The sequence below is a fragment of the Vipera berus genome, assembly GCF_964194415.1.
Source record: "Vipera berus genome assembly, chromosome: 3".
Classification (NCBI taxonomy): domain Eukaryota; kingdom Metazoa; phylum Chordata; class Lepidosauria; order Squamata; family Viperidae; genus Vipera; species Vipera berus.
The window spans coordinates 160,536,694-160,564,515 of record NC_138204.1 but is presented as its reverse complement, the minus strand read 5'-3'; the positions used below and the strand labels follow the sequence as shown (position 1 = coordinate 160,564,515).

Sequence of the window (27,822 nt, the reverse complement as noted above, 5' to 3'; positions counted from 1 at the left end):
CACATAAATGCAGCACCAACCTTTGTTATTATACAGTATACACACACCCCAACACACACAACCAATTTACACTTGATAATGTTTATTTGGGATGTAAGTTATTAGAGCACTTCCGATTCAAGTCATAATAGCTACTGAGTGAAGTACTTCATGTGATCGCTCACTTTGTTTCATACCAGAGGCTTTTCATTCTAATTATTATGTTAAACATTGGAGTGAAAATGGAAATATATTTCAGTTTAGTAAAACTATCTGGAAGTTTAGTCATTCAAAAGAAAAATGATAAACTATACTTTAGTCTTAAATATTATTGTTTGAGACACTGAACATCTGATTAAGAATATCTAATGGGCACAGAAATGGTACCAACAAAAGACAGCTATAATTCCCTTTAAGATGCACCGGGCAGTAGGCATCACGTGCAGAACTACTGACTATCCTTTGGCATTTTGAGCAACTATTTTGCAGCAACTAGAAGTGTTCTCTGCTACGTGGGTCAAAGCTAGATATGAACAGATGTCTGAAACGCCTGAGGGGGGGGGAAATATTTATAAAGCATTTCTACATTCATAGACTAGTTGAAGGTTCAATAAGCTTCAATAAAAATAAACCATTTTATATATAATCCAACAGTAATAGTTAAAACATTTCCATTCACTATACATAGAATAAAACCATTTATTCTTTGGAAAGATAGTAGCTCCTTGTAAAAGTACTTGGTATGAAAACACAAGAAATATAAGTGTTTTTTTAAAAGATCAATATTCATTTTTATCAAGGAAAGGGGTTCTTCTTCTAAAAATGTGTATGATTATTTTTCAAAACAACTGCAATAAGGATAGTATAATTTCCAATTAATAAAATATTGTATGACAAAGAATTAGGCTGGATAGCTTTGTTTAAGAGTTATGAGAGTTTGTTATAGAGAATGAAATTAAATGAAGTAGCAAACAAAAGATTCCTTGGCCTTAAGGTCGTATTTTTTAAAAAAAAATTAAACTTAATATTTGACAAGGTATGTAAGAAACTCTGCTGATTAAAGCCAAATATTCCACTATGACACATAAGCTTACAATTTTTATTTTCAGTTGTTAAACTGAATATTATACAGCCATAGTTTTAAAAACTATTGCTATGGCAATCACCATGGTTTCAATATTCCAAGTATAACCCTATGGCTTATCCCTTGAGATCTCAACCTAGGAAACATGGTCTCTATTCATATCATGGGACAGTACGAGGGATGATATATATATAATTAAAACTTATGACAAAAAGTATTCTTTTTTAAAAAAAATGCTGGCCATATAAAGATGTCAAGTGAATTTTCAATGTAAGTCAATAAAATATTAAGATTTCTTTTCAGCTGCAGAAACCAAAGATGTAGCAAGGGTTTTGTTAGATAGCTTAAATATTGTTTAGTTAAAAAAAGATTTGTCATTAACTATGCAAAGCCATATTCACCAAACTATTATGCTAGTGCAGCAATTAACAAACAGAATCATTAGACTGTCATATGGTTAAAATGTAGGGGAATTTCCTGTACAGGAAAAAGATTTAACACCTTTACTGCAACACATTGGACCAATATAATGTAAATTAGTAACAAATGGACCCAGAGATCAAACAGAAAGTAAATAAATGCTATTTCTATATTTACTAATCATGGTGTTTTTTTTAAAAAAAAGCCAGGGAATTTGTAATACTTCTCTTTAGCTATCCCATTTTCTAAAGAGAAATTCTAAATTATTTCCTTAAAAAATAAGAAATACTGTTTGGAAAGTATAGCTTTTAAAATATGCAATATCTCAAAGCATATTTTCCATGAAAGATTTCTACAGCTCAGTATTTATAGGTTTTATCACAGGCAAAATTAAAGGAGGGAGGGAGGGAGGGAGGAAGGAAGGAAGGAAGGAAGGAAGGAAGGAAGGAAGGAAGGAAGGAAGGAAGGAAGGAAGGAAGGAAGGAAGGAAGGAAGGAAGACTTTGGCCATAATGGGAAAAATATTTTTAATTATACATATCAGTATCCAAAAAAGAAATGATGGGTTTTTATAACCCAACTCAGATTACATTCATTAAAACAACCCATCTACTCTCTCAAATTTTCTTTTTAAGCAGAACAGAGACAATAAGAGACCTCAAAACCCCAACTCCAACCCCATTCTTCTTCACAGCCAAGCAACTTGAATGCATGCACATAACACAAATGAATGAAAAAGTTCTTATCTCTGAAGATCACAGGTGTAATTGAATTCAATAAATAAGTCTCTATTTGGAAATTCTACAGGAAAAAAACAAAACCATTAAACAGTTCAGTCTTTCTTTTTTTCCAATATAGTTTTCTGTTCTTGCTCTTGCTCTGGAAATTCTACAGGACTTTCACTGCTTTCCTCCTCTGGTTCCTCTTCGGTACCTTCATCAGTTAGATCCCTGCTCGGGGTTTCCTTCTTAGATGCCTCACTTTCATCTGATCCACCCGAGTCAGCAGTGCAAATCCCGTAACACATGATGCTGATGACACCCAGTGGTAGACCAAACAGAAAGCAACCAAGAAGTGGTGAACTCTTGAAAACGGACTGTAGGGAAATAATTGGCCATCAGTTATATTTTCATAACGTATTGAATACCTTGGAGAAGATGATTCCCACCACTTCCCCACGCTTATATATTAACATATTTTAAGAAGAATCAAGGTCTGAAGAATGCCATTTGAGTATCTCACGGAAACTTGAATGAAAGAAGTGGGGAGATTGTTGGGCAGTTATTTTTTTGCTGGTATCCTTACAGCCTTTTTTTTTCTTGCCTCATGACTCACCCTTAGAACTAGCAACATGGCCAGAAATAATCCCCAGGAGCTCAAGGAATATGCACACAAATGTTCTAAGAAAGGTTTCAGAGAAAGCCTGGGTGTTACTTCCCATTTTTTCCTTGTTTATACTTGGTCTCATCTACCTTCGGAACTCTTTGTAAAAAGTATATTTCAAATAGGTAAAGGTTCCCCCGCACATGCGTGCTAGTCGTTTCCGACTCTAGGGGCCGGTGCTCATCTCCGTTTCAAAGCCAAAGAGCCAGCGCTTGTCCGAGGACGTCTCCGTGGTCATGTGGCTGGCATGACTAGACGCCAAAGGCGCACGGATCGCTGTTACCTTCCCACCGTAGTGGTCCCTATTTTTCTACTTGCATTTTTACGTGCTTTCGAACTGCTAGGTTGGCAGAAGCTGGGACGAGTAACAGGCGCTCACTCTGCTACGCAGCACTCGGGATTCGACCCACCAAACTGCCAATCTTCTGATCGACAAGCTCAGCGTCCTAACCCACTGAGCCACTGTGTCCCTGACATATTTCAAATAGATCAATTTAATTTTTGTTACGGGAAGAGTGGCTTTTAAGGCACATGCATGCAAATGTTACTCTTTTGCACTTAAAATTGTCAGAATTTATTCCATAGCTGGAGGATGGCCTAGACTTAAGATTATTTAATAGTTTAAACTGCACAGAAGAACACAACAAACATATGAAAAACTGTGTTGACGTCTACACAACATTGGTCCTATGTCAACTGGTGTTCATGGACATCAACTACCAACATGGATGTATTTATGCACACTTATCTGAATCAGAAATGATTTGGCATATCCATAAAAAACAAGCTCAAAGTGTCTGCATGTGTACAAGATAAGAAAGAAATGGAAAGAAAACTATACAACTGAAAGAAAATAATATCCTTCCTTGTCCAATGTAAATATGTAGCAGCACAATTTCCACCAGCACAGCACCCAACTGAACACATTTTAAAAATAATAGAAATGTATATCACTCGAGAAAGAAAGCAAAATTATAGTTAAATGTTATGCTCTTTGTGGGGAGAAACAAAAACAAGACTGATTTATGTACTATGACATATCTATCCAATTACTACCAATGACACATTTTATATGTCAACAGGTTTATTTCAAAAACAAGGTGTATTGTAACCAAGAGAAATCCAACAAACTTAATAATATGATTGAATAAAACCTTTCCGGATTCATTTCTGTGCTTAGCAAGTGGTGCATCTACTTTAACTTGATGGCTATAAATATTTTCTAATACTTTACGTACTCCCACTGTAGACTTGGCATCGTAAATTATTCTCTTGATTCGTTGAAGAATTCCATCTCCACCATATGCCTGAAATTTGAAAGATAAAAGATTAAAGGAGATAAGCATTATTTATTTATTTTTCAGTTTTCAATTACTTTATTTTACAATGTCATATTACCAATACTTACTTACAAAAATATTGTTTCACTGAAGAGAAATTACTTCATGTAGAGTTGGGGATCCTACCTTATTCCTGCAGGGCAACACAGATGGACTCAGTGCAGACTCTTAGAAGAGTATAATAACACTTAACAGAATAATAAGAGTTGGAAGGGACCTTGGAGGTCTTCTAGTCCAACCCCTTGCTCAAACAGGAGATGTATGCCACTTCAGGCAAGTGGTTGTCCAATTTCCTGTTAAAACCTCCAGTGATGGAGAACCCACAATTTCTGAAGGCAAACTATTCCACTGATTAAATGTTTTCATCGTCGGAAAATTTCTAATTTCTAGATTGGTTCTCTCAATTAGCTTCTTGTCCTGCCTTGAGGTGCTTTGGAGAATAGGTTGACCCCCTTTTTCTTTGTGGCATCCCCTAAGATATTAGCTGTAATGGTTCACTCATCAGAAATCTAGTGTCTTCTCTTCACCACAATTTGCTTCTATTGTTGAAGTTCAAGCAAAGCTATGGAACTATAGGGGATCAAAAGTGAGAAAGGGCTGAACATTACTCCTTTAGGACTAAAGGCACACTTCATGCCCACAATACAGTAAAGAAAAGCATACATTAGTTCTGATACATGAAATCCTTGACTTATGATCACAATTGGGACTGGAAAATTCATTGTTAAGTGGTGTAGTTGTTAAGAGAGAGGCATCACATGACCGGGTTTTATGACCTTTTTGGTCCCAGTTGTTAAATGAATTGCCACAGTCATTAAGCGAGACATCATGTGACTGCAATTTGTAGCCTTCCCTGCTGGCTTTCCCAGTGACTTTGCTTATGGGAAGCCGTCTGGGAAAGTTGCAAATGGTGATCATGTGACCCAGAGAGGTTTCAACCATCGTAAATGTGCAAAAATTGCCAAGCACCAGAAGCATAATCATGTGGCTATGGGGACAGTCATTAGTGCAAGACTGGTCTTAAGTCACTTTTTTTAGTGCTGTCATAACTTCAAATGGTCACTAAATGAACAGTCGAAAATTGAGGACTACCTGTAGTTTTATTTTTATTTTATTTTTTTAATTTTAATTCCATTTATATCCCGCCCTTCTCCGAAGACTCAGGGCGGCTTACAAGCTTAGCAGTAGCCTTCATTCTATGTATATGCCTGCTTATTAGGGCTTTTGCCCCCCCCCCCAGCGGCATTATTACAAAGTCAGCTTATTGCCCCCAACAATCTGGGTCCTCATTTTACCTACCTCGGAAGGATGGAAGGCTGAGTCAACCTTGAGCCTGGTGGGATGCGAACCTGCACTAATTGCAGGCAGCTGGTGTTACTTAAGGAGGCATTAGCCCACTGCTCCACCAAGGCTCAAGCCTATGGAACCTCATTAGAGGTTTTTAAGAAAAGCCTGGACAATCACCTATTTGAAATGGTATAGGGTCTCCTGCTTGAGCAGGGGGTTGGACTAGAAGACCTCCAAGGTCCCTTCCAAGCTCTATTCTGATTGATTGACCAAGCCAGATTAACTCCACAGTGGATTTCATTCACACCATGTATAAATAACAAGTTCTAGATCATTTATAATATTTATGAAGTCAATTGTAATGCTATAACAAGCCATTCATTTCAAGTGTTTGGATGGCCACATATAAACTACGGATCAGTCCTGTGGAATAACCCATAAAGAAAAGAAAAGAATGTAGTTTTTTTTTCCCCTTCTACTCTTAAAAAGTTGTGCCGGTTGCTGATATGGTGGAACAGGAAGAAGGCAGGAGCTAGCTCTGCGGCAGGAGAGAATCAAATGGAGAGACCACCAGTCGTCTCTCCTCTTGTCCTGCTAGTTTCATAACCCATGTTTAAACTATTTATATGAGCCGTTAATTTTTTCCCTTTAAAGGTTATACGTAAACATACATTTGGAACCTAAACATAAGAGAAGATAGTTGTCTGACGTACGAGGAAAGAACCAAGAGGATGACTGAAGCCAAACTGGAGCGGACCTGCGATAGTCACCACAGACACATTTCAAATAATGAGGTTAGCAACACTCCAAAGATTCTGCTTTGATTTCCAAATAAATATATGCAAAGATACTTCAAGCAAGACAGTGCAAACGAAGTGGGATAATTAATGAACTGCTCTCATATTTTGGTAATTTGAAAAACTGTTGAGATTTTAAACAAATGTGCAATACTTACTTCAGTGGCACCTTCCAAAATATCGTTAATGAACTGGACCAGATCTTCAGTGCTCTCTATTTGTTTATGCGGTAGGAAATATTGTTGATTGGATGTATTCAGGACAGCAATAGTGGGGATTACCAAATCACTGAAACAGTAAAACCAAACAATTCAGAAACTGAACTATAACTAGTTCATTAATAAAGCCTTGAAGAATGATCACACTCTTACCAAAATAACTGGGAAGAGAAGGGTTTTTCAATCATATTACTTACCACTAAATCTTTGTGGAATAACACTAGGGACTGATAGGTTGGTTTAATTTACTTCTTATATAAATATAATAATTATGGCTAATTAATCATCCATTTCAAAGGCTCTAAAGTATTCACAGTTCTGTCTAGTGTTTCATTCTATTCAACATCTGTACTAGCCTGTTGGACCAAATGAATCAGGCATTAATTATGCTACAAACTGACAGTACTGCAGTTTTGCAAGTTTTAATATTTACCCAATGAATGCAACTGATTAGAAATTAAAGGCACTATAACTGAATTCAGAGAACATTAATGCAATAGTGAAAACAGTACAGACTACTTAAAAGACAAAAGCAGCAGTAAGCACTGATAAGGTAATCTTCCCTTTACAAGCTGTCATTACAACTTATTACTAATTCAGAGATAGGTCTATGTCTTTAGTTGTCAATCACAGAAGAACCTCATGTAGCCTTCTGAAGGACATACATGATTGGATGTTACCGCAGGTAGGCACAGTACAAACTCCATAAGCCAAATCTTTTCAGCTCCTGAAAATTAGTTATTTAATGCTGCCATCTAGTGGAAACACATTTGAATATTTCATCTTTCGGTTATCTTTGTTTAAAGAGTTTAATTGAAAGAAACAAATAACTTTATTCTCCATATGAAAAAAAATGGTTTTACTTACTCCATTAGTAAACTATTAATATATTCATTTCCATCCATATAGCCAAACTGGAAGTTTCTATTAAAAGGCAATTCACAATATTATCCGTTAGACTGATTTGAAATGAATAATGATCTTAATAAACAAACAAAAAACATGATATCAACCAATACATTTGCTGAAAGGAAAATTCAAAGAGGAAAAGGAAGGAGATTCAATCTTTAGGATAGCAGGAACAGATACAGAAAACTGATTATCCAACACTATTTACTCAAAATACCCTATGCAATCATGAATAACAAAAACTTGGCTAAGGAAAAAAGCAACTAAGGATTTGGAAGGGAAAGAGCTGCAAATGTAGTATTTTATCCTTTTACCTATATGAAAGTTTTGTTCTAAAATTTGCTTTACGTGCACCTGGAAGAGTCTTGGAAGCAGACAGGATTTGATCCTGAGCTTCAGAAACCAACTAGGGCAAGTAAAGCTATGGAATACCTCTAAGGTCTTGTTCATTTGTCTCATAATTAATTATGAAACTAGAATGAGGCAATCTTACAGAACAATGTATAGGTAACAGCAACTTAGAACTCTGTTATACTTTGCATGTAGGTCTCTCCAAATTGCCAAACTATTCTTGAAAGAGCAGTGCAAACTTTTACTATTGCACTAGGGATCTGACAGACAGATCCAAAAACTAAAACAAGTAAAAGAATCTTATTACTCATGATCTTATGATGATGATGATGACGACGATTTATATGGCCATCCACACCAGATAAACAACTCTGGGTGTCTAACACAATAAAAGCATCAATACTATAAAGGATGCAGTAACTAAAACACATAAAAGACAAATGGCCGTCAAGGATAAACCAATTAATAACAGATACATTCCCTTCATTTCTCCTCCACCTAAGAGAAAACAGATTTATGAGCGTCACAAGAGGCCAGCAGGATTAGAGTAACCTAATGGGTCCTGGTTCCTGAGAGATGGCAAGAACTCTTTAATTTAAGGAACTGAGAACACCCCTTTTTCTAGATCTGATGGAATAGGTCAAACAATTGGAGAGAGACAGTCCTCAAATAACCTGGCCCCATGCTATGAAGGACTTCATAGCTGATAATCAACACCTTGAATTGCACCCAAAAAACTACTGACAGCCAGATGCAACTCATGACACAAATGGGACTAACAGTGTAAATGGGCGTACTGACCTCCCGATTACTGTTAATTACCAGCCATATGAAAATACAGAAAAATTACATGAAATTAAACCCATTGGTAATACAAAGAGCTTTTTTCCTACTGCTTTGATTACTAATTCTATAGCTCTTTATAGGATCTTAGCAGATAGCAGTACTGAGCCTCAAGAAAATAATTAACTTATCATAGCTCCTTACTACATATGTACAAGAAGCAAAGGGGAACTTTTGTTTCATGCCCTCTCAAGCAAACTACCATGTCCCAGGTCAGCACCCCTCTTTCTCTTCCACAGCTTTCTTTGCAACATACTCCACTGGTTCACCATTTTCCTAACTTCTATTCCTTTCCTCTTCTTAATTGCTGCTGTGTAAGTTTCATCTTGGCATATCCCATTGACCAGCCATTTCCCATGCTTTCCCACCATATGCCCTTCTTCTCCTAAGCCACCAATAAACTCAAAACATAATAGAGCTACTGACCCACCTATCTCTGTTTTTATTAGGATCTTCTTTTAGTTAGCACCACTAATGGCTCAACGTGGCATACCTCAATGATAGATGATAGATAAAGTAAGTATTGTATAACAAAGTGTTTAGATTGTTGAGCTGAGTTGTAATTATATGCTGCTGCTGCTGCTGTTTTATGCTCTTCATTTTTTTAACCGGTTTGTTTAATAGACTATTGCATTTTTACATTGTGTATTATTAGTTGAGCTACATTGTAAACATGATGTAAAAAACAGAATACATTTTGTAATACCATATGTACATAATTTTAAATTGCAAAAAACTGCAAATGGTTTAAACTGCAATCCAATCCCTATTTATCTAAATGAAACCACTATATTCACTGGACATTTATTTTTTAACATTAGGATTCCCAAACAAAAATATATTACCTATTAAAAGATCACAGATTTCTGAGAAGCACAGTAAAATCTACCAGAATTGGATATACTGTATATGCATGTAACAAAAGATAGAGCTAGATTATAAACATAAAAAATCTAACTTAATTACCTATGAAACTGGTCTCTGTAATTTTTAGCCACATCTTGAACAATAGATTTCAATCTGCAAGAAAAAAAAAATTCATTGGCTTTCCGTATCTTTTTAACTGGTCAAAATATACAAAGGAAATAAAGAATACAAGCATGAAGCCAGCTAATGAGGAATGAACTATACGGCATCTGAATTCCTCTGCAAATCTTTGTTTTTTATTAAATCCATTTTATACCTTAATTTCAAATTATAAAGGGAAAAAACTCCGCTATTATGAAATATTAGGAAATATGTGCCAAAGACAAACTTAGTATATCATTTTTTAATTTGAACTGCCTATTCAAGAAAAGAATACATAAATAGATTTTGAATCCAATCCTTAATAAACATCACGTTCCCAATGTTTCAGGATGCATTTACATAGAGGTTTTAAGTGGCAGGGGTAATATTACAAATGGCAATATTACAGCTAATAATAATTTTATTAGAAATATGTGATTTATGCAAGAGTTAAATAGTGGTATTTGGTTTTGCAGCCAACGGTACAAACTGGTATGCAAGTATGGCAAAATTCAAGAAGTCAGTTGCTAATGAGACAGAGTCCTACAATACCTTTTGTTTGAATTTATTTAGTAGCTGTATGGTAATCTGTAATAAATTATTCCTTGTGAAACTTTTCAATTTGGAAAATAAATAATCCATTTGGCCAATTCTTCTATTGTTTGGTTCTTCACCATAGAATACCACTAAATATACTTCTGGGACTCTGGTATAAAAAATCAAAGGAACATGAGATCTGCTTTCTTACGCTCTATTTTACTGGAGCACAGGCTGCTTTGACTATTCCAGCATGGAATTTCAGATAGGATTTTGAGCCAACAGTCACCCTGTTGCTCTGATTAAAATGCTCTGTAAAATTCGCTCAGAATTGGATTGAATCCAATCTTTCTGAATGCAGGAATTCGAATTAAAGTATCCCGGGAAATCCTGATAGCCACTGAAGGAAACCTCTTTGTATATCGTCTACACTTGAACTCAAATTCTCTTGTGGGTCAGAAAGTATTTTCTCCTAATATTCAATGAAAAGTTGCTTTCCTGCAAATTAAAACTATTATTCTTTGATCTGCATTCTGCAATGATAGGAAACATTACTGGGTCTTTCTTTTGGGTGGCAGCTTTTCAAATATTTGAAGAGTGCTGTCATTATCTTCTCTCCAGCTTCTAAACACTAAATATTTTTTCTTCCTTCCACCTCCCTTCTTAGGACTTCATTTTAAGTCCTATCATTATCTTCTTAGACTTAGAATAACAATAGGATTTGGAGTGTGTGTGTGTGTGTGTGTGTGTGTGTGTGTGTGTGTGTGCTCTTTTTATCCTGGAAAAACCCAAAAGGCAAATGAGGGTTGGAAAGAGAGGCAAGGAGGCACAGGGTGGCAAAGTGAGAGCTATGTTTGGCTCACTTCCATTGAACCCTTTCTTTGAAAAGGGCAGAGGTTGATAGGTGGGTGGGGAGATTTGCAGCACCCCTGTGGTCTTAAATTAGGACAGGTTGCCCCAAGTGCCCAAATTTTGATGTGAAAATGCAACACCTGTAACTTCAGGAATGGGTTGTAAATCCCTTCGCTTAGCACTGCCATAAGTTCAAACGGTTGGTGAACAAATGGTTTTAAGGCAAGAACTACCTATTTTGTTATTTAGATTTTAAAGTATTCTTATTATGATAGTTAAATTATGAATATTATATTCCAGGAACCCAAGTGGCACAGTGATTAGAATGCGGTATGAATAGGCTAACTCTGCCCACAGCCTGGAGTTCAATCCTGATGGGGCTCAAAATTGATCCACATCCTTCCAAAACCAGTAACATGCAGACCCAGATTGTTGGGGACAATATGCTGATATTTGTAAACCGCCCAGAGTGTTATAAAACACTATGGAGCAGCATATACCGGTAAGTCTAAGTGCTATTGCTATTGCTACACAAAGTCAATTATTTTTTTGAAGAGTTCAACATCAGTTTTAAAATAATAATTCATATTTTAAGACCAAACCCCTGGACCTACCTTACATGATCTGCAGAAGCGTTTTTATCATCAATAACTGCAATAGCCACAAGTTTTCCTAAAATAAAGTGAGATGCATAATGCATATTTGTTTTGATTTATATTCTATCATTATTTTCTACATTGGCAATCAAGATAGTCAATAAAAAAAATTTTAAAAAGCAAAATGTAAAATTACAGATTAGAATTAACAATAAAATAAATCCAAACTTTATTTATGACTGCACTGCTAGTGGCATGGTTTCTGGTCCCAATTACCATTGGTACGACCACATAGAAAAATATTTCTTAGATTTAAGGGGGAAAAAACAGACCCAGGAAATTACAGGCCAATCAGTCTAACATCATAATCTGGGAAGATCCTGGAAAAGATAATCAAAAACAGATCTGAGAACAAGAAGCATAGTTATAACTATTAGCCAGCACGGGTTTGTTAAAAACAGATCATGCCAAACCAACCTTATTTCATTCTTTGACAAAGTGACTAAATTAGTAGACCAGCGAAACACTGTGGACATAGTATGCTTAGATTTCAGTAAGGCATTTGACAAAGCAGACTACAACCTGCTGCTTAGTATGCTAGAAAAAGGTGGGATAGACAACATCACCACCAGATGGATCTGTAGCTAGCTGACAAACCATACTCAGCAAGTAGTCCTCAATGGTATGACATCCACATGGAGAGAAGCAAGCAGTGGGGTGCCACAAGACTCCGTCTTAGGCCCAGTACTCTTCAATACCTTCACAAATGACTTAGATGAGGGAATAGAAGGGGAACTCATCAAATTTGCAGATGACACTAAACTGGCAGGAATAGCCAACACCCCAGAAAACAAGCTCAGGATCCAGAAATATTTTGACAAACTTGAAAAACAAAATGAGTTTTAATGTGGAGAAAATCAAAGTTTTACATTTAGGCAGGAAAAATCAAAGGTAGAAGTACAGATTAGGCGACACCTGGCTCAAAAACAGTAACTGTGAGAGGGACCTTGGATCACTTTATGAGCCAGCAGTGTGCAACAGCAGCCAAAACAGCTAATACAATCCTGGGTTGTATAAACAGAGGCATAGAATCAAGATCACGCAAAGTATTAGTACCGCTTTATAAAACCCTAACACCACACCTGGTCACCATACTACAAAAAAGATGTTGAGACTTTGGAAAAAGTTTAGAGAAGAGCAACTAAGATGATCCAAGGCCTGGAGTCTAAAATATATGAAGAACGGCTGCAGGACTTGGGTTTGGCTAGTCTAAAGAAAAGAAGAAACAGGGGTGACATGATAGCAGTATTCCAGTATATGAGGGGCTGCCACAAAGAAGAGGGCATCAAACTATTCTCCAAAGCACCAGAGGACAGGACAAGAAATAATGGTTGGAAACTAACCAAAGATAGAAGCAACCTGGAATTAAGGAGAAACCTCCTAACAGTGAGGACAATTAACCAGTGGAACAGCTTGCCTTCAGAAATTGTGGGCGCTCCATCACTGGAGGTTTTTAAGAAGAGACTAGAGAGTCACTTGTCTGAAATGGTATAAATTCTCCTGCTTGAGCAGTGGGCTGGACTAGAAGACCTCCAAGGTCTCTTCCAGCTCTATTCTATTCTATAATTCTAATCTTAATTCCCCAGATAAAGAACACCACATAATTTAATTATATAAACAGAAATAGTGGGGAACTTCTTTTCCTTTCTTTTCTTTTTCTCTAATCACCCACACTTTTACATCCCCCAAGTATGCTCTGAAGAGGTAGACAACCAGATATTCTAGCAGCAATGAATCACAATCCAATCACAGATCTTCACAGCAACACTGGTCTTTTCTCTCCATATCAAATTTAGAACGGCTCCCACAATATGCCAATCTCTATTTAAATGCCTACTGCTTCAAAATCCACATTCTTCAGATCACTCTACTCTGACTAAACCCAGATGCTTCTAATGGTCCACACAGGAAATAGTATAAGCAAGACAACACTAAGTCACATTGCCTAAAGTGCAATTTTGAATATTACAGAATATTCACAACAGCAGCATGGTGCTTTCTTCCACACTCAGGATAATACATTCAAAAACCAGTGCTTTTTTCCATGCCCAGAAAAGTTGAAATCTCTATTTCAAACTCAAAACAGTTCACACCCTATGGGTAAAGAATCTGGAGGCAATCGAAGTTATTCTGGATACTAAGAAAAATTGTAGGTATTTAGCATCACGATCCAAAATAAAATGCATACTTAACACACATTTAGCTACATAGTTCTTTCAGGCACAGCATGCAGAAATTAATAATTATTTCCTCAGGGAATAGGGCGGTATATAAATATAACTAAATAAATAAATAAATAAATAAATAAATAAATTGAAGTTGACATTATAAAGATCTATGTGGTAAGATGGGAAGGATTCTCATCTTACCTGTGTCTCCAAGCTCATAGAGTGTAAATCCATCTATATTAAGGTATCCTTGAAACCTTTCCCTATTTATCCAGGCTGACAAATCACCATCTACATACTCTTTATGGGGAAAAAGGGAGAAAGTAAGAAAAATGAAAAGATGTACTTAATCAAGAGTTACCTCTTAAGTTCAACTGTATACATTAGAAGCACATAAAGGCCATATACAACAATTCAAAGCTTTGTGCTCCACCGATGAAAATGAGATATGGACTGGCTTACTGGAAATTGCTGATGCTCTCAAAGTTTGCACCATTTCAAACTGTTACTAATCATTTAGGAGGCAAGAATGTAAAGCAAATAATGCAAATGTAGCCTGCAGGTCAACCCCTCATTCCAAACTGTCAGTCCTCATTCCTATCGGGAAGAGCAGCCCCCTTCCCCCATGCCAGACTACACATTCCCATAAAGAAGAGATACACTTGGTCACATACAGAATAAAATATCCTAGTTTTTCCTGCCCGCCCCCCAAGACTCTAATAAATGGCTGAAATATACCAAGAATCTGAAGGAGACACCTTTTTTGTGTGTGTGTGGTGATCATTAAGGAATCTGGTGATCATTAAGCAAATACCACGGTCATTAAGTGAACTTTTTTTAAAGGAACCAAACCGGTCAATATGCACCAAACCAGGCACATTGTTCTACTGCAGCAATTCAAGATTTTGTTTTTTTTAATTTCTCAGCATGGCATACATTTCCTGGTGTCTATTCAAGTAACAACCTCACCTGACTTGCTTAGCGCACACCAGCCTGCTGCAACCTACAGACACATACATTAGCAATTCTCAGGTAGTCCACAAATAATCTAACCTAACACTGCACTGCTTCTCAATCTTTTTAAATATGAAAGGACAGTGTAATGGCAAAGAGCCTTGGTGGAGCAGTGGGCTAATGCCTCCTTAAGTAACACCAGCTGCCTGCAATTAGTGCAGGTTCGCATCCCACCAGGCTCAAGGTTGACTCAGCCGTCCATCCTTCCGAGGTAGGTAAAATGAAGACCCAGATTGTTGGGGGCAATTAAGCTGACTTTGTAATAATGCCGCTTGGGGGTGTGTGTGAAAGCCCTAATAAGCAGGCATATACATAGAATGAAGGCTACTGCTAAGTTTGTAAGCCGCCCTGAGTCTTCGGAGAAGGGCGGGATATAAATGGAAATTAAAATAAATAAAAATAAAAAATAAATAATAAATAAACAAGCTCGTTTTTGAAAAAGAAAAGAAAAATAACTGTAGATAAAAAAGTTAAGATCCATAAACACCTATGATAAGAGCCGATGAACTTACCATCATACACAAAGTAAGTTCCATCTTTTAAGACTAGAACAGCTGGCATCTCAGGGAGTGTCATATGCTGAAAAAAGTGGTTAAAAAAACAGAACAGTTTAATGACAAGTCGTCTTTACACATTCAGAGTCTGCATTTTTCCTATAAGTAACTATACTTATTGATTTTTAACTTCATTCCCATTATGAATACTGTAGTAAAGAAAAGTGGCAAAAGAAGTAGTCTCTCTGAAGTCTTTGTCAGCTAAAGTTTTTTTTTTTAAGAAACCCTGAGTTGACTTCATGTAGGGACAGTGTGAAAGAACCATTGTTATTTCGAAGAGTTAGACATGTTTTTATTTCTCCATCATATTATGAAAAGTCTAGAAGTTTAAAAATTCCTTCTGAGTTAGCCTGCTTGTTTCTCTCTCTCGCTTGCTGAAAGAGAAGAGTGAGGAATCTTCGCATAGTTTCCACGCTTTGCCCTCTCAGACTTTCAATTCCCATCCCAGAGTCATGAGACATCCAGTCAAGGTCAGATCTGACAGTCCCCTGACCATAGCAGAGCCATGAGGTTATGGTGCCGGTTTTGATAAAAACTATGGGATTATTAGGGACGCAGTGGCTCAGTGAGTTAGGACGCTGAGCTTGTCGATCAGAAGGTCGGCAGTCTGGCGGGTCGAATCCCGAGTGCTGCGTAACAGAGTGAGCACCTGTTACTCATCCCAGCTTCTGCCAACCTAGCAGTTCGAAAGCACGTAAAAATACAAGTAGAAAAGTAGGGACCACTACGGTGGGAAGGTAACAGCGTTCCGTGTGCCTTTGGCGTCTAGTCATGCCAGCCACATAACCACAGAGACGTCCTCGGACAAGCACTGGCTCTTCGGCTTTGAAATGGAGATGAGCACCGGCCCCTAGAGTCGGAAACGACTAGCACGCATGTGCGGGGGAACCTTTACCTTTATGGGATTATTGTTATGGGAGAGCTTCTGCAAAGGAACCTATTTCTGGGTACTGTTGACAAATTTACCCCCCCCCCTTTGGGATATCTCTGCTGTCATTATTAAGGAGCTCCCGGCAGCTTTTAAGGTATTTGGTTATTATCTTGCTTGGTATGCAAGCTTTTATGTTATTCTTTTAATTCTGTTTGCTTGAGCTACTAATCAAGCTTAAAATGCCTTTATTTAGTGGTGTGCCTATTGTCTCCCGAAGAACCAACTGCCTGAGCACCTGATCATTTCCTTGATGCCTGGCAAAATACTTTATTTTTAATTATGAATTAATAGTTGTAGTAGATTTTAAAACGCGTATTAAACACGAACCTGTTTTTTTCTGACAGTTGTTTTTGTTCCCTTATTAATCTTTTTAAAGTATTCTTAGTTAAATTATGGATATTATATACATAGTCACAACTTTTTTTAAAAAAAATCAAGGAATTAATGATAAAAATTAGGTTATTGTCTGTGTCCCTCCTTTTCCTACTTCCTCTCTTGGATTAAGGAAAAACTAGGCTGATTTTATAACAGAGGAAAAGGAAATTTTAAAAAAATATTTGCAGATGTACCATGAAGGAAGACCCAGATGTGCCTTTTAAAAAGACAATTCAATTCATAAATATTTTGCTCACATTTTCTCAGTACTAAATTAAGAAACTAGTTTATGCATAACTATTTAAAAAGATGTTTAAATGTCAAGTTGGTGTATGCATGTTTAATAAGTTGCTCTTAACAGAAAGAAATTCCGAAGAAAAGTACATTTGGATCTTTTATCGAATTTGGAAATTTGCACCTCAATTCTTTTTCTTATCCCAATTTTTCATTTTCAAACTTTGAAGTTAACAAAAACTACCAGGACCCAAGGCAGAATGATCTCTTGAGCAATGAAGAGCTACGATGATCCCTTGAGTCTGAATCAGGTTTCATAACTTCTCCTCATATAATAAAGCCTCAGGGTATACTAAAGTCACTATAAATACTTTTAACAGAAACAATTCAGTTGTGCTTTCAAACAAAACAATAACTGTTCTTTGCTGCTTATATTAATCAGCTTTGTGACAGGATGTCCTTTTTAGTTTGCCACATCAAAATATAAGTAGAGAAAATGCTTTTAATGAAGATGTACCATGTCTTTATATAATCTGTAATATCAAGTATATGTGAAGGGGCTATAATTTAACTTGCACTAATAAAAGAATATTGTCCTGTCCTTACTAAGGTCACGATTAAAGGTAAAGTGCTTGCATTCACATAAATTAACAATGTAAAATATAAGATTCCCCCCCCCCCCCAGTTTGCAAGAAAAAACATAAAAAGCAGAAAGCAAGTCAGGGATACTTAAGTTGGATTGTAAAATATTTCTTTGGGGAGGTGGTAATAAAGATGAATTGTTTTCCAGGCTCAATTTAAGCTGTTCTTCACCTTTAAAATAATGAACTGCTGAAAGCCTGGCTCAGAAATGACTTGTCTCGTGAGCCTACATAGTTAGTAAGATCTGCAGGAAGGCCCTTTGAGGATATTCATTTTTCACAGAGAGCTATTTGTCTAATTCAGACAAAAGGTCATTTGCCTACATTACTTCCAAACGGAGGAAAGTTCTCCTTCAAGGATTAAGATTAGTCTGCCAGTTTTTCAACTTTCCAAAAAAAAATAAATGGCACCTTTAATTTGGTATTTTAAATTTTGAGTAGTTTTTTTTCCAGTGAAAGTTCTGTTTTTCTGTATTGTATTGTTCTGTGAAATGTCCATCTATTGAATAAAATAAGGCTACTATTTTAAAACTAAACTGATCTTGCAGGCAATGTTGGTTGGACTATTCACTTACATTCAGACATAAACATAAAATATTGGGTTGCCAGTTAGCAACAAGGATATAAATTCCCAATACTTTCGTAATAACCCTATGTGCAAAGACAAAGCTCATTTGCACTCCTCATCCTTTACTGTTCTAAGAAAAAGAGAGACCTAAGTTTTAAATGTATAATTAAACTCTCTAATTGTAATGTGCTAGTCGTTTCCAACTCTAGGGGCCGGTGCTCATCTCCATTTCAAAGCCGAAGACCCAGCGCTTGTCCGAGGACATCTCCGTGGTCATGTGGCGGGGGAACCTTTACCTTTACCTAATTGTAATATTTTCATTTACCTAATTTGGATTCACAGGTTGCACTAATCATGAATGCGATTTGACTAAGAGCAATATAAACCAATCACTGTGGCTGAGTGTTGCATAACCACCATCAATACCACAATTAGAACAAACCAATGTAAAAATAAATTAGAATTTAACATAATATGTAAACTCAACAGCCAGTGAAGAAAGTTTAGGTTCTATCATGAAAAACAGACAATCAATGGTTGAGTTAATAGTGGGAGGTTTAAATGCTTACTCTACCTGGCATTCATTAAAACTACTATCAATAGTAAGGGGTATATTGTCAATGGATAAGAGGTATTTCTCAACACAAGTAAGTATTCAATCAGGTACATTATCATAATTGTTATTATTTTACCTTGGGCAGTATCTCTTCTGAGGCAGAAAAAAAGTATGTATAAACAATTAGTTCGGAAGCAACTTCTATGTATCTTTCCTGTGAAAATACAAATGGGTAGTTTTAATGCATTTCTTGGTCTTCATAAGCTTCTTTTGGTAACAGAGCAAGATACTATTTTAGTTTAATTTCATGTTTCAACTAATGCAGGTCTTTTGCCACTCCAACTACAGAATTATTTGCAAGCAATAACAGATAAATATAACTTTTATATACCTCCCCATTCTTTTGCTATATCAAAAGACAAATCCTTTTTTTATCCAACTTTTTGGTATGTTAAGCAAAAACAATCTTATGTTAATTCCTTCATCTTGTATTATTGACATTTATTGTATCTCAGTATAGCAATAAGATAGCTCCATTTCCCCATTTCAATATTATCATAAATACTGCAGGAAACTACAGCATTTCCTTTTTTTCTTGTATTTTCATAGCGTGAATTGCATATCACAAACTGCCAGCCCATTTTAATTTTTCCAAGTCATTAACTATAGTGGTCTTTTTTCCAGAAGTGAAAAGAAAAAAAATGTGGAATTCTAAATGTGGCTGTTCAAGTATTACCGCAGTTTCATGATTTCTATCCAGTAAAATGGAACATAGTTCCTTTGACATTGCTGTTTTAAGTAAATTTCTACCAGTTTGCAAAATTCTGCAATACAGAACTTTATTAGGAGATAGATATTAAAGCCCATAAACTACATGTAAAAATGAACAAAACAAATATTGTGGTTATTAGTGTTTCAGACCTTTAATGGAGATTCCCCACCAATGTACAGAAAAAATATGCGATGTCTTTTTTGAACATGCTCAAACATATGTTGGCTAGGGAGATTTCGAATAATAGGCCTGCAGATTAAAGATAGGGAAAACAACAAAAGATCAACATCAATAGCAAAAGGCAATGAACTGCTTCTTAAATGCTATTCCAGGGGGTCTTCAAATTTGGCCCTTTTATGACTTGTGGATTTCAACTCCCAGAATTCCTCAGCCAGCGAGAGTTGAAATCCACAAGTCACAAAAGGGCCACGTCTGAAGCCCCCTATACTATTCCTAGAGTTCTTTCAGAGGATAAGGATTCCCAGCAACCCCACTTTGAATAACATAATTAGCCTAAAACTGGTAAGGTTTTAATTTTTTAAAAACTGCATTATTTAAAGCTGGATGAAGAGTCCCATGACAATTAAAATGCATGTAAATATGAAGGTGGGGGGGGCAGAGAAAGACAGTGTTAACTTCATATGCTTAAAGATGCTGTTAGTATTTACATTTAAAAGCCAAAAATTTTCATTATCAAGGGACAATGCTCAGCAGTTATCAGCACTTATAGTGCACTTTGTGAAAACTATCAAACTATCAAAACTATCAAACTGGTTACGGAACCAAAAGACTAGCTTTGAAAATAAAATCTTACCAGAATTCATTGCAGTTCAGAATCTAGAAGTTATTAGCAAATATTTCATCGTCTTATTTTACCACAGTAACTATCTTTTACAATTGCATCATCATTAAAGGCAACATAAAAACATTTGAAGATTTAGTAATGCAATTTCATCACACTATTGCCCATTAGAATATTTTTTTAAAGAAAAAGGCAAGTTTTTAAAGTTTGCTTTCAACTATGTTAAAACAGTAACTGCTACAATCATTTTAAAAGTTCCATGTAAGCACAAGAGTAAACACATCGTTACAGAGGTAATGGAAATGGAGTCAGATACATTAATATTGAATATAGCATATTTGAAAGCTTTAAACTAATATTCTGCTTGTCATACTCATTGGATTATTTTTTTCTTTAAATCTTATTTTTTAAATCTTTCATATCCCAAGGAGGTTAATTAAACTATTCTAAATGGCAACAATAACCTTTCCATTTTCATTTATAACAGCAAACAGTCGTTGGAATAACTAATGTGGTGAGGGAAAGAGGAGAGGAAGAAGAGGGAAGTAGGAAAGAAAGGAGAAAGGGAGAAAGAAAGTAGAGAAGAGGGAAGAGAGAGAAGGAGGGTGGATACAGTGAAAGGGGAAATGGACGAGCAGCACCCAAACTTACGTGTATGTATTTATGTATGGCGATATATTTGTTGACTTGTTTGTGGAAGAAATGGGAAAATAAAATTGAATATTAAAAAAAAAAGTTGCTTTAAGTTCTCTATATGGCTTAGGCCCGGGGTACTTGCGAGACCACCTGCTGCCATTATCAACCTCCCATCGCCCGGTTGGCTCCCACAGAGTCAGCCTCCTCAGGGTGCCGTCGGCCAGGCAATGTGGGCTGGCAACTGCCAGGGGGAGAGCCTTCTCTGTGGGCGCGCCGACCCTCTGGAATGAACTGCCTCTGGAGCTGCGGACGGCCCCTGACCTTCGGTCTTTCCACCATGACCTGAAGACTTGGTTATTCCAACAAGCGGGTCTGGACTGACTATGTTTTTTAAATTTGGCTTTTATTGAGTTAAATTGTCATGTATCTATTACATTTATTGTTTAATTCTTTTTTTAAAATTTTGTATTCCATGTTTCTTAATTTTTTTGTTGTGAGCCGCCCTGAGTCCTTAGGGAGAAGGGCGGCATATAAATTCAATAAATCTAATCTAATCTAATCTAAATCCTTATGTTTAATCTCAGTTACAATTATATAAAAAGAATTGGCTTCCACCATGAGCAGTTTGTACTCCAGAACAGGGGTTCCCAACCACCGGGCTGCGGCCATTTAGGAACCAGGCTGCACAGCTGGAGGCACGCGGCGAGTCTGCAGGGGTCTGGGCAGGGGTGGGAGATTGGCAGGGCAGAAGCCGGCTTGCTCAGGGCAAAGGTTCTTCAGCGGCTGCGCTTGCAACTGGCTTGCAAAATCTGAGCTCAAAGTCCTTTCTCCTCTTCCTCCTCCTGCTTCCTGTGCTCTCTCTTCTTCTGCCTCCTCTCCTCCCCTTCCTGCTTTCTCTCCCTCCTGCTCCCTTTTTCTTCCTCTTCCTCTTCTTCCTCACTTTCCTCCTCTCCCCTTCCCAGCACCCCAGCTGGGCTCGTGCTCCCTTCACGCAAGTCTCCAAGTTTGCAAGGCAAGTGCGCGCCCGCCCAGCTTGCAACGGGGGATTCCCCAAGACCTCGTTGGAGGGGGTTTCTCCGCCCCGCCCCTCCCCAAGGTGTCTGTGAGGGTGCTTTCTCAGGGTGCAAATAGGGGCAAGGAGAAGCTACCTTTCCCTTTAAGCACTGCGTCTTCAAGGGAATCTCTCACTTGCACGTTTTCTAAGACCGCTGAGTTTTTTTGCTTTTGTTTTGATGGTGCTGCAGGTGCCTCAGGTTTTGGCAATTTCCTGCCTGCTTTTCGTGGTTTGATTTGGTGTGTGCGTTTATGCTCCTTTCTTCCTGCAACTCTCATGTTTGCAAGCCAAGCACGCTCCTACCCGGCTTGCAATGAGGAAGTGGGGAGGGGAGAAGCTACATTTCCCCTTAAGCACTGTGGGAATACCTCTTTCATCTGCACTTTTTCCAAAGCTGCTGGGCTTGCACAGTGCTCTTGCACTCTCTCTCTCTCCCTCCCTCCCTCCCTCCCTCTCTCTGAATAGTTTTTTCAGCACTTCAACATGCTGGGGCTTTGGTTTGTTTTGCTGGAAGGCTGAGTTTAGGATTGTCTCTTTTCCTTCCCACTTTATTAGAAGCAGAAAGTCACCGGTCTAATCTAATACAATGCAATAATAATAAAGTGCACTTATTTATTTGATTATTTAGAAAATTTAGAATAAATATAATGAATCATCCTGAAACCACCCCCCCACCACCACCACCACCGGAGTCCATGGAAAAATTGTCTTCCATGAAACTGGTCTCTGGTGCCAAAAAGGTTGGGGAACTCTGCTCCAGAACATTAAGAGCTATACAAGAAAATGAATGCAAAGGCTATTAAATAAAACTAGGGAAATGTGGGATTGCAGTGGAGAAAACTACTCTTCCAAATGCCCAAGGAATCATACAAATGTGAAAAATTAAAAAGGTTGCCTTTTAATTATAATACTGAGCCAGTTTGGTTGCATGATCTGACATACTCCCAATGTTCCCCCCCCCCAGTATTTTCCAATGCAGCTCTTTATTTTACATGCTAGACAGGACTAAGCCCATAAATACTTACCCTGCAACTCTATTTGCAAACTCAATAATATCATCTTTGGTTCTTGGTCCTCTATAATTGTATGCCAAGTCACCCTTCAAGCTAAATAAATAGACATGAAACCAGTGAATACATTTAATGCTAGATTTTTTAGGCTTAATAATAACCAATAAAAACATTGCACATGGAATTCAATTATAAGGGATAACCTTAGTGTAGCAATACTATTTAAAAACATACTTTAGGAACAGTAAAGAGAAATGACTCTTCACAAAGTTTCAGTTGCCTTTTAGCTAATGCAAAAAAAACCCTGAAAGAAAAGATTGGCTTAAGTTTTATTACAAATTTGCAAAGCTTTTTTCTGAGAAACAAAGTGAGACATTATTAAGCACACATATTGTAATACAGAAAACACAATATTCAACTTACAGTTTAATTGTTGGATAGCCTCGAACTCCAAATTCAGAGGCAATGCCTACCAAAGGAAGCAAAATAAAACAGGAAAAAAATGAAAAATTTTAGCATGTGATTTTTCTTTGACAAATTCATATACTACAAACTATGCTAGTAAGCAACAGGAATTATAAACTTAAAAAGTATTCTTTTACTGAGTAACTAATTTAGACTATTAATATGCTGCACTGAGTTTTTAATTGCCAATATTTTGGAGCGATAGCTAATTGAGCTTTTGTTAGTTTCCAAAATTATAAATTATATAACATGGGAATACATTGGCAGTAAACTTACTAGAATAAGAAGTTGCATCCATCTTGCCAACCTTTACTGGAGACCCAATACTTCCCATCTCTTTACCAACTTCATTCCACACTGGCTCCAATTTCTTGCAATGGCCGCACCAAGGTGCATAGAACTATGAACAAACCATAACCATTCAGAATTTAACCTACAAATAAAGAATGGCAGTTTCCTATTTGTTCCTTTAAAAATGCTTGTTAGGAGGACACTACTAATACTTTTTTTCTTGAAATGCAGTAGCAAGATATTTGATCTTACTATGCAAGATAATACATATGCTAAGTAAAGTTGTAAATGTAAACATAGACAATCAGTAGATCATCTCAGTATGGAAAGTATACAATAAATAATTAACAATAGCATATCAGATCTTCCAACAATGACTTTTAAACCACTGCTTCACATGTAACACCACAGTTCTAATCTATATCAGATTCTCTTGATTTATAAAATCAACTCTTAATCAGAATAATTGTACTGCATTTATAAGATTAATAAAGCAACAGCCAATCACTTCCATATTTGCCAAATAAAACTACAGGAACATGACTATGAGCCACTAAGAGTTGAGTTTCATTGAAAGAAGTTTTTATTGTTAATTGAATGTTCTGCTTTTGCAAAAGGATAGGCTAATCACAGAACTGTAAAAAAATAAAATAAAGCAAATTATATTTAAAAGATTTAACAACTCTGTTACTCACATCAACAAGCCAAATGTCATCTTTACGTTTCTCTTTAAACCTACAAAAGATGCATAACCAATAAACATTCTTACTAAATTTAGGTATTTGTCTACACTCTAGATATTTACATTAGGTCATAACAAAATGATGAGTGAGAAATCACTTTAAACAGAAAGATTTCACAGAATTTGGTATTGATTAGAATGTCATTTTGTGTACTTTAAAGCTATGAACATTTTTCTGGAAAATTTGATGGGCAAAGCATCTCTCGGCAAAATAATTAAAGCAGCAATGTCTTTTTCAGGCTTGCATGGCTGCTTTCAAAGTTTTCAGTAGGCCTCACAACCATTTCACTTTGCTTTTTTTTTTCATTTCTGTGCATTGAAAATGATCTCTTTCAAATGACTTACACAAATTTACTGTGTAATATGGATTATAATCCTAATATATAACAATTCAGTAGGCACTATGCAACAATATAAATAACATAAAATGAACAGATTGTTTACAAATCGTATTATTCCTAAAGAGTTAGACATATCATAGAACTTGGTTTTTCCTCACTATTGTGAATGTAAAACAGAAAAAGATAATCTTAAAAATAAAACGGGTAGCACTTCCCACATCTAGTTTTAGGAATAGGCTATCCACCAAGAGAAACAAACAATCACAGTGCCACATCCTGGGTCAATAATAGAAATATAGAATAACATGGTCCAATGGGACCTTATAGAATATTTATTCAAATTCTCTACCCAATACAGGAATGATATTATTTTTGAGATCTTGTTTATAGAGCTGCAACTAAAATAAAATCTGTCAAGTCTCATGTGTTGGAATTTTTAGATTTCTGACTAAAACTGTGACTCCTGCAAAGTCTTAAGCTTCTGATTTAAAACTTTTGAAATTTGTTTATAGACCAAAAGGAAGGGTTGGTTTTTTTTTCTTTTGAAGCAAATAACTAATTGCACTAATTCCATTGTATTTGTTTCAAAAGAGCCACAATGACCATAACTTGTAACGAAACAGGAAAAAATGTGAATAGTTATATATAACAAAGATTACTGGTATCATCATATATAAATTAAAGGTTTTAAGATTTTTTTGTAGTTAAGAATAGTTACGTAATATGATCAACTAATTTACGCACTACAGAAAAGTACATTTGTAAGCAAACCCTTAAGCAAAAAAAGGCCATTTAAAAAAAAATGATGTGGTCTCTTCTGTATTTGTAATCTACAATGTACTAATGTACAAGAAGAAAAGGATGCTTAATGGGATATTTGTCATTCCATAAAGGTACAGTAAAACATAAATCTCTAAATTCGTAATTTGTGTAAATGCTACATACTTACGATTCATCTAAGTCTTCCACAAACAATGCATCTATGGCAAGTATACAGGTAGTAAATGCTGGAAGAAAAAGTTGGCAGAAGAAAAAAGTAGAATGTGTCTTATTTCATATACACTAAAGCCTACACATTCATTTTCTACCGAAGCCATCTCTACTCCAAAATACTACAGGACCAATTTTCCTCCAATTCCCTTAACTTCTCATAAGGTAGTCCTCGACTTACAACAGTTCATTTAGTGACCGTTCAATGTTACAAGGGCACTGAAAAAAGTAACTATGACCATTTTTCACACTTACCACCTTTGTAGCAGTCTCATGATCACATGATCAAAATTCAAATGCTTAGCAACTGGTTCATACTTATGACCACTGCTGTGTCCCAAGGTCACGTGATTCCCCTTTTGCGACCTTTCGACAAGCAAAATCAACAGGGAAGCCAGATTCTCTTTACCAACCGTGTTACTAAGTTATCAACTGCAGGGATTCACTTAACAACGGTGGCAAGAAAGATCGTAAAAACGGGGCAGAGCTGACTTAACCAATGCCTCACTTTAACCACAGAAATTTTGGGTTCAATTGTGGTCGCAAGTCAAGGACTACCTGTACATTTCAAGGCAGCCTTCTTTTAATTTAGGATTTTTAGGGAGAAAGTTGGCTCCCTGCTTCTTAGAACAAGCAGCAAGATGCAAGCGGCCGGAGCCTCAATCCCTCTCCATCTCTCTCAACCCAAATGGCAAAGACAGCTGCCTGTCCCCCAAGAAAGGGATAAGATAGTTTGCCTAAAAAGTAATCCATTCGAGAGGGAGAGAGAAGAAAGTTATGTCCAGGGCTTTGAACAAGCCGGCCTGGTCTGATGGGTTTAGGGGTATTTTAACGTTTTGTAATTTATAAAATTGGGCTATTGTATTTAATATTTTTTTTAAAATTTTTATATATTGTATTTTATTGTATTGCCCTGTACACCGCCCTGAGTCCTTCGGGAGAAGGGCGGTATAAAAATTAAAATAAATAAATAGATAGATAGATAGATAGATAGATAGATAGATAGATAGATAGATAGATAGAAAGATAGATAGATAGATAAATAAAATTTACAACCACCCACGGGGAACCCTTCGGATATCTATTATTTGAAAGGGGGGGAGTCCTATACCCAAAAGGGGGCCAATCCACCCATCTCCCTGGACCCTGTTCTGACTTCCACTTAAGGCTACGTACTTCCAGGGCAGTTCTGTATTATTCAGAGTTGTACTCAGGGCTTTTTTTTTTGTCACAGAACGCTCAGAACGGAATTCCGGCACCTTTTTTGGATGGAACCTTGTAGGGTAGGCAAGGCGGGTTGTATGACATGTGTGAGTTCCGGCACCTTTTTCTTTTACAAAAAAAGCACTGGTTGTACTCGTTTCTCCCCTCCACCCCCGCCTTCAATCCGCTTCCTGCAGCGTCAATCGATGCTCGGGGCCATTTCCTTGTCCCTTTGCCTCCTTTCCAAAGAGGTGACGGAAGGGAGCGGAGGGACATGGAGGAGGGAGGGGGGCTTTCTTCCTCCCATTCCTCTCCGCAACTCCCTCCCCCCTCGCCTTTCCCGGCGTCTCCGCCCAGTTCTCCCCCCCTCTCCCCAATACAAATCACCATCACCCCAACCCTCTTTTAGCAGCTTTAGAGACTTCCTGCGCTCCGGCCAACTCTTCACCGCCCGGGACGCTGCCCTCGCCTTCTCAAGCTCATCCGCTGCAATTGTACCTGTTGCCCACAACAAGCGCAACCGCTCTTTCCTCACTGCCCCCATCCTGACAGGAGCCGGTAGACAGAAGGAACCATCAGCCGGAAGGGGAAACGGGATTTCTCTCACCCCGGGTTTTGCCTTTCGGAGCATGCGCACGGTCGCCGCGGCGGCGGCGGCGGCGGCCGCAGCGGTTTCCACGATTGTTTCGTTGTTTGAAAGAGGGCGGGGCAGTTGCTAGGCGACGCCCCGACAATAGCTCAGAGTTATGCCTTATTGTTGTTGAGGGGCGGGGTGGGGAGAGAGGGGGGTGTCTTCTGGTGCGCCGCTCTGC

The 27,822-nt window shown here is 37.2% G+C and overlaps 1 protein-coding gene across 1 annotated transcript; it reads right to left on the bottom strand.

The window, feature by feature from the left end:
• On the bottom strand, window positions 1-27,616 carry TMX3 (thioredoxin related transmembrane protein 3). The gene is made up of 16 exons (XM_081324043.1): window positions 27,509-27,616; window positions 25,767-25,824; window positions 24,430-24,469; window positions 23,720-23,843; window positions 23,402-23,447; window positions 22,994-23,074; window positions 19,626-19,725; window positions 18,841-18,918; window positions 15,358-15,424; window positions 14,033-14,131; window positions 11,622-11,679; window positions 9,577-9,630; window positions 7,375-7,431; window positions 6,448-6,577; window positions 4,104-4,172; window positions 1-2,578 (listed from the first exon to the last, which is right to left on the bottom strand). Exons 1-16 carry the CDS (start codon window positions 27,552-27,554, stop codon window positions 2,315-2,317), a joined length of 1,371 nt encoding a protein of 456 aa, XP_081180169.1. The 5' UTR covers window positions 27,555-27,616; the 3' UTR covers window positions 1-2,314.
• Between the last annotated feature and the right edge of the window lie 206 nt (window positions 27,617-27,822).

Excerpts from the sequence above, each read along its gene's own strand:
- TMX3 (XM_081324043.1), bottom strand. The coding sequence starts at position 27,554 with ATGGGGGCAGTGAGGAAAGAGCGGTTGCGCTTGTTGTGGGCAACAG. Across the intron at positions 23,844-24,429 it reads ATGACATTTGGCTTGTTGAT|TTCTATGCACCTTGGTGCGG; the intron begins GTGAGTAACAGA and ends GTTTGTTCATAG. Across the intron at positions 4,173-6,447 it reads TTTTGGAAGGTGCCACTGAA|GCATATGGTGGAGATGGAAT; the intron begins GTAAGTATTGCA and ends TTCAAATTTCAG.